We start from the raw sequence: 14,422 nt of genomic DNA on the forward strand, positions 1-14,422 counted from the left end.
GGGTGGGTGCAGAAGTGTTGAAGCCCAGCAGGTTTGTGGTGGTGTTGACCTCCATGCAGGGGGGTGGCAGGGACCACATGCCGGGGATGCTCGTGCCGGGGATGCTCATGCAGGGATGCTCATGCCGAGGATGTTCACATTGGGGATGCTCGTGCCAGGGATGCTCATGCCGAGGATGTTCACATTGGTGCTGCCGAGCTGGGGCAGCCACGTGCAGGAAAAAGCTTTTCCTCCATGAGCTGGCAGGCAGGAGCTGGGCAGAAATGAGCTTTGTTCTTGCCGAGTGCTTCAGGAGGAGGAGCTGCAATCACTCTCTCTGTAATTAGCTGGGATGACAGTGGGATAAAAGCCTCCGAGAGTCCAGTTGAGTGAGTTTTGCTCACGGGAGCCTGGCAGCAAACATCAGCCCAGCAGCTTGTGAACCATGTCTCTCACCAGCAGCCCTTCCACGACCATCCCACGTCTTTTTTTTTCCAAACCACCTTCCCTTCAGCAGTTGACACGGGCTGTAATCGTGCATTCCCCACCGTCGGGGATTGATTTTGCAATGGCATTAATTTACACGTCAGAATCACTTCGGATGAAGCCGCGAGTGCCCGACTCCTTTTCTATCCCAATATCTCAGCCTCTGCAGTAACGTGTGTCGCTTCTGGATTAGCTCCGAGTGTTTTCTCGGCCCTGGGGCAGCCGCCTTCAACTTCAAAGGTTGTTTCAGTAGCACTTGGCTGTTTGTTGGTGTGTTTATACCCGCCAACATCTAAAGGGTGGGAGAGGGCTTCTGCCTGGCAGGGTATAAACAGAGCCCCGCCGCCTCGCCTGCCTTTCCTACAGACAGATCCTGCAGATTTCGGTCAAGCCAAGACACAGCAGCTCCTGGAGCTGCAGAAACACAAACCTTCCTCCCCAGCACAGCTCGAGGGACTGATTGCTGCAGAGCTGGTGTTATTCTTCTTCAGGGCACAAAGTGTCTTTAGCCCTGAAAAATCCCTGGCATCCAGGAGCTTGGTCCTTTGCAGAGCAACGTGCTTAATGATAATGGGAATTTTTTGGCTTATTATAGAGCTGAAAATAGGTGGTGCTGGTCTTAGGCACAGCTCTGTGCAGCCTGGCAGGAGGAGCATGAGCATCTGCACGGGTTTAAGCACCCTGTCATGTCCTCCTCGGGCATCTTGCACGGTTTTAGGCTTGGGAGCATCTTTTGGCAGGTTTGTGGGACAAGCCAAGGTATTTCTGAGCTATCTCCATATGAAAACCAAGGGGGTTTCCCTTGCTGGGAACAACAAGGAACTTCCTGCATAGTTATTTTATTATTATCTCAAAAATAATTTCCAGCTCCAGGTCTGGCACATGCCCAGTCTCCAGTATGAAACTACTTTTCAAAAAACATTTAGGACTGAGCTTTTAGCTTGTTTAAAAATGACAGGCATCCTTTTAGGGATGTGCTGGGGAAACCAGAGCATTTCTGAAGTGTGTACAAGGCAGACTAGATGCTTTCTCTATAAACACCAGGATGTTCCTGTGCTTGGGCATCCTCCCAGTGCATCCCACAACTGCACAACCTCTTGTGCACTGCACAGAGAGATGCTCTGACCAGGCTTTCATTTTTTTTTATCAAACTCTGCTTTTTTTAAGCCACTTCTTTTGTGCAATAGCAACATCTCCTCATTTTTCAGCACACCTCTGCATGAACAGGATAAACTCACAGCTGCAGTGTTACTCAGTTCTGGGGATGGAGGGAGGGGTCAGAGTTGGATCCAACCTTTCCAGGGAGCTTCCACCAAAATAAAGTCCAGGTCTCACATTGTCCCTTGAGCCCAGGGGACACCCTGAGCATCCCACCAAGCAGAGCTCCCAGGACATCTCTGAGTCCCCTTAGCAGAGGGTATCTTTAGGAAACACCACGTAGCTGTGGATACTTTATAGACTCTTTCTTCCCGATCCCAGGCAGAGCCAGTCTGTCTATCCGCTCCCGTCATGTGGATTTAGACAGCCATATTCGTCAGCGCTTTCTGCTGGGGCTTCTTTCTCCAGGTGAGTATGAGCTGTGTGAGACAGGGCAGCAGCTCGGCTGGTCTCACAGCTTGCAGTTTGTGCAGCAGGAGCTTGCAGTAGACTACGGCCACCCAAGGATGGTCACACACCCTCCCCGGGGCAGTCGTGGGAAGAGAAGGTGCTTTAGGCAGTGTCTGGTCTGAAATGTGCTCAGGGGAATATGGAGCATCCTGGGAGGATGCACAATGATTGGGTTTTAATTAGCAGGAGTTAAAACAAAGCCAGAAACCCCTGCCTGCAGCTCAGCATGGGGAAAAGGGGGTGACATCCATTGCTCAGGATTTTGCTCCTAGTATAATAGTGGAGTCTCCATCTCTGGAGATGTTCTAAACCTGCCTGGACATGTTCCTGTGCAACCTGCTCGAGTTGGACCTGCTTTGGCAGGGGGGTTGGACTGGATGATCTCCAGAGGTCCCTTCCAACCCCACCATTCTGGGATTCTGTGAAATACCGAGTGAGTTGAGCCATGTAGCACAGCCCCAGACCATTCCTACTGCCAAGTTTATGGTCAGCCAGGACCAAATTTTGCCTTCTGCAAATACACACAGACCCCAGTGATGTCCTGGTGACCAAAATCCATCCCCTGTGGCTGGAAATCATGGAGCCCATCCCCTCTGGGTGTGCTGGTGGGCAAAGCCCCCGTGGCTCCGGCGAGGACGGCAGTGCTGTGGGGATGCCTGTGCACGCTGCGTGTGCTCACGCCCCAGCTTTCGCTTCTGCTTCATGTTGTCCCAAAGAGCCGTTAGCAGAGGTTTCCCACAGGAAAACCATGCAAGCCCTGAGCCATGTAAGAACCTCCATCCGTGCAACAAGCTTGGTCCACACAACCATTGATCTGTGCAAGCCTGGATCCGTGCAAACCCTTGAGCCTTGCAGCAGAGGTGAGGGAACTCTACCAGCCCTCCTTGCTCACCAAGGCATCACTGTGCCCAGCCTTGAAGGCAAGAGAGGAGGTAACGGTTCCCTACGGAGACCCAGCAGCCTCCCTGAGCCCAACACAGCAGCTCCCACTCACAGGATTTTTGGGGTGGATTTTGCAGCGCTGCTGCAGCCGAGAAAGTACACCTGGTCAGATAAGGATCAGACTGTGCTGGTGGATTCAATTAAACACCTTTTCTTTTCGTGCCAGCATATCTAATGAATAGTTCATCTCCCATGGGCAATTCTGCCATCTCAAGCTGCAGTCATAAAGTGGCAAGGAGCTTGGCAAAGCTGACTGGGCTGGCTTTACCCCTTAAAACTGGAGAGAGAGCTAAGGAAGCCTGAAAGATAGCGAGACCTCTCGTGATCTCAGTCCCGCGTTGGTGGAGAGCGTTGCTTAGGCAAGGTGCACCTCCTAGAGTTGCAGTTTGGTTCATGTTCAGACTTCAGCTATTTCTGTTAAAGGAAAGGTGTGGGGTGGTCCAAACCTCTCCCATCCCAACCCTGCGTTGAGTTTGTTGTTCCTTTCCGCAGCGTTAATGACATATTGCAACAACAGAGATCTGAGGAGGTGAAACCGCTGGTTGAAAGCACCCTTGATCTCAGTCGGGCTGGTTCCCACTGCAGGCTGGTTTCCTCACAGCAGCACCCAGACCCTTGCCACCCACATGCCCATGGCTCAGCCAGCCAGTGTGGCCAGGGTGATCCAGGGGTGGTTTGCTTTCCATGTCCTCTGCTTACCGTCTGCTTCTGCCACGTCACAGTGTCGTCTCGTGAGCCACGCCGCTCCGGCTGCCCCAGCATCCCCAGCATCCCCAGCACAGCCCTCCCAGTGTGGCTCATCCTCTCTCTGTTGCAGGTTCACTCACCCGCTGATGCTGGGCTCTGGCATGCACACCACCGGCATCCCGCACCCCGCCATCGTGCCCCACTCCGGCAAGCAAGAGATGGAGCACTATGACCGAAACATGTGAGTTGGAAGATGTAGGGACATGGGTTAGTCAAGGACTTGTCAGTGTTGGGTTCATGATTGGACTCCATGAGCTTAAAGGGCTTTTCCAGTCGAAGCCATTCTGGGGTTCAGTAGCATTAGCACCTTCATGCCCTGGTCATTTATCATCACTGTTAGTGGTTGCATGGCAGGTAGGATGGATGAACACCAAGCTCTGCCTGCATCAGGCAACAGCCCATGTCCAAGGTGCAGATCTCAGGCCCCCCACTCACTCATGCTGTCAGGTGGGGTTTGGTGTGGAGTCTTCTGCTGAGCTTGGTGTCACCAGGCGGCTGGGCTGGAGGGTGGCTCTGATACTGACAGCTCCTTTTTTGCTCTCACCAAGGAAACCTCAACCAGAACCAAAGAGAGAGAAGGAAGCCAAGAAGCCCACTATCAAGAAGCCCTTGAATGCTTTCATGTTGTATATGAAAGAAATGCGGGCAAAAGTCATTGCCGAATGCACCCTGAAGGAGAGCGCTGCCATCAACCAGATCTTGGGAAGGAGGGTAAGAGCACCTGGGGCTCAGCACCATCATCCCCATGCAGCATCCCTGTCCCTCACAGCTGCTCTTAAGCACGTAACAAGCATCTGCTTTCAAACCTGGGTGCTCTTATCCCTTAAACAGAGTTGGTTGTCCAGAGAGGTGGTAGAAGCCCCATCCTTGGAAATATTCAAGGTCAGGTTGGACAGGGCTCTGAGCAACCCAATCTGGGTGAAGATGTCCTTGTCACTGCAGGGGGGTTGGACTAGATGACCTTGAAAGGTCCCTTCCCACCCAAACCAGTCTGTGGTTCTATGGTTCTATAGTTCCATGGATGTGCCCCAGAGTGGAGTGGCTGTGGTGGGATGGGCTGGGAGGGGACAGTGGGGACATGTCTCACCACCACACTTGTCCTTACAGTGGCACGCGCTGTCCCGGGAGGAGCAGGCCAAGTACTACGAACTGGCTCGCAAGGAACGGCAGCTCCACATGCAGCTCTACCCTGGCTGGTCTGCCCGAGACAACTACGTGAGTGGCTCAGCGGCTCCGCGGCTCAAACCCCCTCCCCATGGCATGGCCAGAAACAACCCCGTGGTGGGGCTGACAACTGGTGTTTGCCAAACATCCCGCCTGTCCCTGCTAATGCCATTCCTGACAGTGTGGTATCTCTAGAAATTCACATTTCAGGAGTATTTTGAACATCCTCTTGGCTCACTGCTTATCTGTAGCATGACAATTACAGGGGTGATGGCTTTAAACTGGCAGAGGGGAGATGGAGATGAGATATGAGGAAGAAATTCTTTGGTGTGAGGGTGGTGAGACAGTGTCCCAGGTTGCCCAGAGAAGCTGTGGCTGCTCCTCCCTGGAAGTGTTGAAGGCCAGGTTGGATGAGGCTTTGAACAACCTGGTCTAGTGGAAGGTGTCCCTGCTGATGGCAGGGGGGTTGGAACTGGGTGATCTTTAAGGTCCCTTCCAACCCAAACCATTCCATGATCCTGTGATCCCCAGTTTTGGCTGCAGTGAGGTGTGCTGCCACAGCAATTGATGCCAAACTGATCCCCAAGGAGTGAGCAGATTAAAAACTGTTTGGTTTTTATAGAGAACCAACTTGACTTATTTTAAAGAGTGGCTTTTTTTGGAGGGGGCTGCAGTGGACTGGCCACACTGACCGGCGAGGAGAAGTAGCAGCAGCTCCTGGGCTGGCCAGAGGGACAAAGCTGCTTCACAGCTCGTGGTGGTGGAGCCAGCACTTGGGAAGCCTCTGGGCTGCTCTGTGGAACATTTAAAGGTTACTCTTAAAAAAAAAAATATACATTTCTTCTTAGCTCTATTAATCACTTCAGCAGCACTGTGCTCAAGGAGGTTGCATAGGTGTAGTGGTGCCCCCAAAGCACGGGAGACACTTCGGGTCTTTTCTAGTGGCTTTCTCAACTGTTTCGATCTTACATGCCTAACGAGCTCGTTAGAGACCTGAAGCAAAGCACATGTAAGTCTTCAGATGTTGGTCTGTCCACTGGAGAGCTCTGCCCTTTGATCTAAGGCTCCCTCATTTCCCTCACAGCTGCTTTTTTACCCCTGTGAGCACAACGAGCACCCATCCAGCTCACCCTCACCCTTCCAGAAAGCCCAGACTCCACCAAGAGTGAGAAACCACCCTTAAATAGACCAAAAACATCCCAAAACAGAAAAAAACAGGGCAGAGTTGATGCAGAAAAAGGAGAGGTTATGGGAAGCCCCCAGCCCACGTTTCCCTGCCTCCCTGGAAGCACAGATCAGGAGCTCAGCATCCATATGCAGCTTTGCAGGATCAGTGCTGGATGCTGGTGCTGCCCTGGTTTCTCCAAGGGTGGCTCACAGAGGGTGGCAGCATCAGTGGGCACACATCTGGAGAACATCAGCATCTGCAGAGCAAAGCACCATCTTCTTCCACGACCAAGCACCAAGACCAAATCTCGATCCTGTAGCATCCTTCATCTTGGCAAGGGCTGGTTCCTTGCTCCAGAAGGTGGAGTGGATGGTGGGTTCCCAAGGCACAACGTTGGCTCTCTCATCACCAACAAGCAGCTGCTTCAGGTCTTGTGGTCGTTGGAAGAGATGCTTTTCTCACCAGAGCTTGAGCAGAGAGGAGGAGGAGGAGGAATGTAGGTCACTTCTGCAAAACATGATGCGGATATCAGGCAGGAAATACAGTTGCTCCCACACTGAAGAAAAAGCTTACCGCAGCTCAGAGCTTTCCACCTTCACTCAAACCACAAGAAGTCATATAAAAAGTCACGGGTCAAAGGCAGCCCTGTGAGCTGCCTGCTCCAACAGCCCAGATTTGCTCCTGCGCCGCTGTGCCCTCATTAATAAGCTCATTAGGAGATGAGGGGAGTTGTGAATCAAGAGAGGCAGTTTGGGGGGGGGGAGAAAATTGAGTTTTCTTGTTAGTGAGGGAAGAAAACAGAAGAAAAAGCACTGAAATAAGTAAATATTATTTAAAAAATGAGTTTCTGGGGATTTCCTAAAACTTTCTTTCCCATTTGAAATCGGGGATGCTCCTCCTGGTAACACCTTCGGGAGCGATTTCTGTTCAGGTACAAGGCACCGCCTGAAAGCACGCATTGGAAATAGAGAAGGTGCTAAAATGAGCCAAGTGTTTCTTAGACACATAAAGAAGGGGGAGGAATAAGAACAGGCCAGGATGATCAGCTGTTGATCGTGCAGTTAAACTCGTTTAATTCTATTCATCTAGTTAAATCTAGTAATTAAATTACCAATTAATTAATTAAAGCAATAATGGGTGGGATTGCCATGCAGCAGGGTGGGCTGAGGAGGACTGGCAGGGCTTGGCAGAGGTGCTGAGCAGTGCAGGCACTGGCACAGGCACTAGCACAGGCACTGGCACTGGCACAGGCTTTATTAGAGCTGGTTTTGCATCCATTAACATTTTTTTCCTGCACCTTCTTAGGCAGCCTGCAGTGGAAATGGGGATCTCGGACCCATTTGTAGCGTGGAGTGATAAAAAAAAGGGAGCAGGGGAGCAGCGTGTTGGGATGAAGATGCAGCAGATGCAGGGGGTGGTAGCAGGGACGTGGGTAGCAGGGATGAGTTTCTGTTGCTATTTCTCTGTACACAAGGATTTCATGCAGGGTGGTTTGGGGATGAGAGAAAATGCCAGTGCTGCTGGATCTGGGGTTACTGGAAATGAGGGGTTATTCCATGTACATGCCCAGAGGAAATTTGTGCCCCTGGAACAGGCAGAGCCAGCAGCACTGAGGATGTAGCTGCTCACCTGAGCAGCAGCAGCTCTCCCTGATGGCCCAGTCCAGCCCTCAGCACCCTGCACAGCACCCTGGCTCTCCTGGGAGCACAAACTAACAGCCTTTCCTTTGATTTTCTAGGGGAAAAAGAAGAGACGAACACGGGAAAAGCAGCAAGACTCCAACTCAGGTAAATGGGGGGCTGCGGCTGTGCGTGCGCCGCGGCGCATGTCCCTTCGTTTCTGCTCAGAGGGAATAACCCAAAGCAGTTCTCATGTTTTAAATGTGTTTTCTTTTATTTTCCTGAGCTTATCTAAAGAAATACACTTCTTTTTTTTTTTTAAGATGCAGTAAATTAACATTACTGTGACTTTTTCACAGACGTGTTTGAGTTAGAGCATGGGGAGTGCGTGAAAACTGAAGAGATTTTGGCAAATGCATAACTTCATAATAAACTCTCACGAAATTTAATCTATTCAAAACATCAAGAGGAAATGTCCCCATCAACCCTACAGATATACCATTCATGAAAGAAAACTCCTCTCAAGTGCATCAATACGGTGTGTGGGACTAAATGCAGCGATAGGATCAAAGATCACCCACGGGAATACCCCAAATTTGGTTTGAATTTCAAGTAACCCAGAGTTCAAGTCAAGTCATACTAAAAACCAGTATCAGCTGCCTCCCTGCACCACAGGGTTGATTAGAAAAGACCTGTTTGACAGATTTCAGCTGGTCACACGCTTTCCCACCGTCCAAGGAAGGATGTTTCATAAGGGCAGTTAATGACAAAACAAGGGGAAATGGGTTTAAGCTGAAAGAGGGGAGGTTTAGATGAGATATTAGGAAGAAATTCTTCACTGTGAGGGTGGTCAGACAGTGTCCCAGGTTGGCCAGAGAAGCTGTGGCTGCTCCTCCCTGGAGGTGTTCAAGGCCAGGTTGGATGAGGCTTTGAGCAACCTGGTCTAGTGGAAGGTGTCCCTGCTGCTGGCAGGGGGGTTGGGACTGGATGAGCTTTAAGGTCCCTTCCAACCCAAACCATTCTATGATTCTATGGTTCCTGAAGCATTGCTGCCATATCAGGAATTAATAATACCTGTTCCATTAAATATTCATTATAAAACACTGAGAGACTGTCCTTGCCCCACCATGGCATCACATCTACGTGAAGTTAGACAGCCTGTTTATTCCAGTATGTCCATCCTGGAGTTGCCTATAGATGTCCAAAGAGCTTTCCCCATCTGCAGTGTATCAGTTTGTTACAGCTCATTGCTCTTATTTAATTTTAGATGAAATTAAATCAGTCAGATGATGATAGGCTTTGGTTTTCTAAGAGAAACACTAGTTCTTAGTCCCTCCAGAAATGCTCCCTGGGGAGGGTGCCAGGTCAGCCTGTTGCTTTCCTGCCCTTGCACCATGCAAAGACCTGTCACACCTGCGTTGGGGACACCAAGGTGCACAGCTGGCTGCATCTGGGTGGTTCAGTCATCACCTGGGACATTGGAGTCCAGCTCTGGTGTTATTGCCATGGATTATACATCCGTGCCACCAGCTCCCACAGCCTGGATTAATTTATAAAGTTCAGATGATCTCATTAATTTAATGAATGGCCGTTGGATGACCTGTTGGAGTTGTCTATAAAAAGCAATTCCATGCACGTGTCCCAGTGATAGTTTCAGTTTAGTTAATGCTGTTGATCTGGTTCAGTGCCTAGATTGATACAGGGAATACAAGCTTTCAGTCTGAGATGTAGAATATGTATATTTACATATACATTTAGAAGACATATATATATATATCTTGTCTGTGTGATACCAAAACAATATTTGCAACCATTGTGGAGTGAAAAACCAACTGCTGGTCCTACACCACAGGAGACAGCAGTGGTGGCTGAAAGAGGGAGCGTGAATCCAGTGCAGAAATGTGCTGTTCAAATCCCATTTATAACCCTCCAGAAAAAAAAAACCCATGAAAGCAAACAGAGCTTCACCCTAATTATCCAGAAAAACAGCAATATTTTAGTAAAGGCCACAGAGAAGAGTTTTCCCAGTGAAACTGGGAGGGGAATGGTGGGGGACAGAGTAGAATAACCTGGGCCTGGGTCTCGGTGGTGCTAACTCTGCTTCCAGCCTGCTTCTGCAACCTTTCCTCCTCTTCTTTTCCATCTGAGCTCACTGGCAGCCCAGTTTAGTCGCTGCTGGAAAGGCAGGGAGCAGGTAAGGATGCAGACACTTGGAGGCAGGGAGCAGGTAAGGATGCAGACACAAGGAGGCAGGCAGCACCTCTGGGATTTGGCAGGTTTTTTCTTAAGAAAATTTAAGAAATTAAGAAAGAAATTCAAAGATTTAAATTAAGAATTCAAAGATTTATTAAGAAATTCAAAGATTTATGAATTTCTTCATAATTGCCCGTATTTCCCAGAGCTGAGGTTGTTTTTCCAACCTCCTTCTTCTCCAGCTGCCAGTGGTGATCACTGATATTTGCCTAATGATCACTTTTTTTCCAGGAGAGGTGGTGCTGGCATCGTTGCAGAAAAACACACAAAAAAAAAAGAAAAAATAAGAAAAAATTGGACTGTAGTCTGTTAGTCGTGTGTTCAAGTGGCTAAAATGATGTTGCCTCTTTTCTTCCTCCTCCTCCTCCTCCTCCTCCTCCTCTTCCTCTTTGTGCCTCTGCCTTGCCCATTCTCTGCCCCGCATGCTTCTGTCTTCAGATCCTGCCTCTCCTAAGAAATGCAGAGCTCGCTTTGGCCTCAACCAACAAACGGACTGGTGCGGCCCGTGCAGGTGTGTATCAGCATCTCCTCGCTGCTGGGTTCCTCCTGGGCAAGCGGGTTTGGCTCCCTGCATCCTCCTGCAGCCATCCCAGCGCCACGGGGGCTGCTCCGGCCACGCGGGGATGGGGTTTTCTCTGGGTGTCATCAGGAGTTGTTGTCTGAGCTGCAAGGGTCAGTCTGCACCCTGGGTTGGTTTTTTTTTACCCCAGTGGGGTAATGTTGGTGTCATGCTGTAAGTGTTCCTTGGATGATGGACTTCCTTGGTGTGAAAAGCTTATTTTCAGAGTGGAGACCTCTGTGACCCTGATGTGGGGTTTTTTTCCCCCCATTAAAGATTTCCTGTTGCATAAAGAGCAGCCAAGGGCCAGCAGTGAGTAGTTCACAGGTTTCTTTTTCCTATTTATCCTGGAGGGGACCATGTGTTTCAAGATATCCCTCTTCTTGGCCCTGGTTGCAGTAGCCACCACGAGGTGGGGGAGCCTGAAGCAGCAAGAGCGAGTGTCCTGTGCCTTGGGCTTCTAGGGAAGGGACATGGCCGGGTGATAGCAAAGTTTAGGGCAGGAACTAAGCACTACCTGGCTCAGGGGGTCTGCAAACACAGACAGGCAGAAAAAACTCCTGGGGGGCTTCTGGACCTGAGCACCAAAGCATGGAGAGGCTCCAGCCTGGACAGAGGTCTTCACAGCATGTTTTTATACCAATGTGTTGAGGACTTGAGCAAGAACTGGAAGTAAAGGATTGCTTCGTGTGCTTACACAGCTGTCAGTGACTGAAATCCTTTAGTTTAGCCAAAGCTGAACCCCAAAGTGCAGCCCCAGTGTCCCAACAGTGTGTGTGGCCACCGACCTTGCTGGCCAGGCCACCTGAGCTCAGGTCTCTGCGGCCACATCCAGCACCTCGGGGTGCTGTGCAACAGCAAACTCCCCACTCACCTTTTGAGTAATGACATCAAGCACCATTTTTTAACCCATTATGAATCTGGACAGAGCTCCCTTCGTGTCTCATTAATATGTTACCTGGAGAGAGGGGGTGACCCTGTCCCTCAGGGAGCAATGCCACCCAGCCCAGAGCCCTGCACCACAGCACAGGTCCTGACTGCAGCTCTGCGGGTGCTTCCTCCTCCACCTCCCCTCTGCCTTTGTTTGAATTCTCTTTAATTCAGCTCCTCCTCTGCGCTGCTCCCTGATTAACACGGGATTAACCCAGGCTGCTGGAGAGCCCGGAGACCTTCGCATGCTGTCACTGTTTCCCCTTTGCCTCTCAAACCCTGGTTAGCCATGGTGGTTCTGCAATTCCCCTTACTAACGTGTTGCTGCCGGCTCAAGGGCTCCTGTCCTGGTCATCTGTGGAGAGCAACATCCAGAGGAGGATTTCCATTCCACAGGAGAGGTTAACTGGTTCAAACTGGGTGTTCCTGCTCCAGAGCTTTCACCCTCCTCCCCTTCACCCTGGGTAAAGCACTCCAGGGTGCTGCAGTTCCTAAAGGGAGAGGGATAAATAAATCCCTTTAGTGGTGTCATAGCCACCACATCAACCATTGCCCACCAGCTGTTTCATGGCTGGTGATCTGTAGGGTCAGATCTGCTGTTTTTTCCCCCATTATTTTAAAACAAATCAGTGAACCTGCAAGGAGGGTGGAGAGAGGTGGGGGTGGGTCTGTTCAACCAAGGACCAAGGGACAGGACAAGAGGAAATGGGCTCCAGTTGTGCTCAGGGCAGTTGAGATGGGATGTGAGGAAGAATTTCTTTGCTGAAAAGGTTCTGAGGCATTGGAAGGGGTTGCCCAGGGCAGTGGTGGAGTCCCCATCCCTGGAGGGATTGAAGAGTCGTGTAGACACAGTGCTGAGGGACATGGGTTAGTCACAGGGGACTTGTCAGTGTTGGGTTCATGGTTGGACTCAGTGATCTGAAAGGGCTTTTCCAATTGAGGTGATTCTGTGACGCTGTGATAGATTTGTCAGGTCACTGCAACTCCTCATCCCGAGGTGTCTGTGGGAAACGCAGCTTCTCCTGGGGCTCATCTGCTCTGGGAAATTACAGCCCCTGTGAAATACCCTCCGGGTGAAACTCGGGGTTCAGCCGGGCTGTCGTGTTTCACATCACATTAACCGGGTCACCGCGGCTCACGGTGACACCGACAGCAGCGATGGCACTTCTCGTGTTCACATCCAGTGCAAAGTCATGTTTCATAGAGGACTAGTTAATAGATATTCTAACCCTGTCTGGTTTTTCATTAGGAAGATCAAAGAAAGGTGTGTGCCCGCATTAGCAAGTTCTCCATTTGATCTGTATTTCTGCAATGAGCCAGGGAGCCGGGCGGGAGGGAGATGTTCTTCAAGCTCTTTTAAAGTCATTAACAGCATCTCCAGCACAGGAATTGTACCCTCACTGCTATTAAGGTGACATCTTGAGAGCTCTTTTGTTTCAAACTCTACTGAGATGCTCGAGGATCCATAGTAGGTATGAAATGATAACTGGAATTTGGGCTCAATATTCCTGGTTTCAACACTAAAGAGCAGAATTGTCCAGGGATGTGGAGGGATGGGGCCCAAATCCAGCAAGGATCCTGCAAGACTTGAGGGTGTTGAGACCCCTAAATCATAACATACGAGCAAGAGGAGCCTGAGTATCTTCTCCAGGGGGTGAAGGGAGGCTGGTCCCTGCTCCCAGGAGCTGCTGTCTTTAGGACTTCTCAATCCCAGTGGGCTTCTTCTGGAAGAGCAGGGCTAGGGGAGGAGAATTGCCACCAACAAGATACTTTTCTGTAAAAAAACTCCTTTTTGTGAGTAAATCTTCCCCAACTGATGGGCTCCATTTGTTACGCTGCACAGAAAGGGAGCGTGGAACTGAGTCTGGCAGGTCTGTTCAGGTCCTTCCTCTGCCTCATCTTCCTCTCTGGTCTCTGTCCACGGTGTATTTTGAACTTGTCCTCGTCCTTCCTGCGGGAGAGACCACAGTGAACGCTTCCTGCCCAGGAGAGCCGGGGGCTGAAGTGTCACAGCTGCTTTTTTCTCAGCTTAGTTTACAGTTTAAAAGCTGATCTACCTTCTGAAGACCAACAAGTCTTCTGCAGGGCTCGGGACTAGTCTAACATTCGAAGGAGGACCTCAGCCAGCCTCAAACCCTGTCGGTCCCAGGACATTTCTTTTCCTTCTTCTTCAATCTGTTGATCCAACTGGGCTGGGTCACAGGTGAATGTGAGGTAGTTTGAGATGCAGAGATGGCCGAGGTGAGCGGAGTGGATGATGGATGGTGCCCAAGTTGAGGAGGGTGCAAGGAAATGGGCCACAAGATGTTCTTAAGAACCTTACATTGTTATTTTTGGTTTAGATTTTGATGATGATGATGATTTTTATTAGTATTTTGTTCTTGTCATTTTGATTTCTATGATGATGGTGATCTTCATTATTTTCATTGTTACTATTGTTTTGATTTTTATGATGATTTTTATTATTTCCATTGTTATTATTTTGATTTTTAATATTATGGTGATTTTTATTATTCTTTTCATTGTTATTACTGTTTTTATTTTTATCATTATGTTGATTTTTTTATTCTGTTGTTCTTGTTTGAATTTTTTATTATGATGCTGAATTTTATTATTATCCTGTTATTGGTTTGCTTTTTCTTCTTATTATTTTTATTATTTTTCTGCCGTTTTAATTTTTATCATTATGTCCATCTTTATTATTATTATGTTCATTGTTATTATTATTCTCATTTTGATGATGATGATGATTTTTATTATTCTTCTCATTATCATTATTTCTATTTTTATTTCCCCCCCCCCTTTTTTTTTTTTAATTTCTATTATTCTTCTTTCCACCTCTTCTCCTTATTTCCTGGCCGAAGCTTCTCCATTGGAGTTCTGCTCCCCCAGCAGTGCCGGTTCCCCACTGCAGAGCACCCGCGCACCGCCAGCGCCGGTTCTGCGCGGCCGCGTATTCCGCCCCCC

General features: G+C 49.4%; 1 protein-coding gene across 1 annotated transcript in view; it reads left to right on the forward strand.

The window, feature by feature from the left end:
* LOC104529243 (lymphoid enhancer-binding factor 1) overlaps positions 1 to 10,477 on the forward strand; it is a gene marked incomplete at both ends in the record, with an annotated part of 15,745 nt that extends 5,268 nt beyond the window's left edge. The window contains 6 exons of the mRNA XM_029086358.1: positions 1,945 to 2,031; positions 3,833 to 3,943; positions 4,311 to 4,473; positions 4,870 to 4,977; positions 7,833 to 7,881; positions 10,405 to 10,477. Coding sequence (XP_028942191.1) covers positions 1,945 to 2,031; positions 3,833 to 3,943; positions 4,311 to 4,473; positions 4,870 to 4,977; positions 7,833 to 7,881; positions 10,405 to 10,477 — 591 coding nt within the window. The remainder of the gene's footprint in view (positions 1 to 1,944; positions 2,032 to 3,832; positions 3,944 to 4,310; positions 4,474 to 4,869; positions 4,978 to 7,832; positions 7,882 to 10,404) is intronic.
* Between the last annotated feature and the right edge of the window lie 3,945 nt (positions 10,478 to 14,422).

This window comes from Antrostomus carolinensis, unplaced genomic scaffold (genome assembly GCF_000700745.2).
Source record: "Antrostomus carolinensis isolate BGI_N321 unplaced genomic scaffold, ASM70074v2 scaffold14088, whole genome shotgun sequence".
Classification (NCBI taxonomy): Eukaryota; Metazoa; Chordata; class Aves; order Caprimulgiformes; family Caprimulgidae; genus Antrostomus; species Antrostomus carolinensis.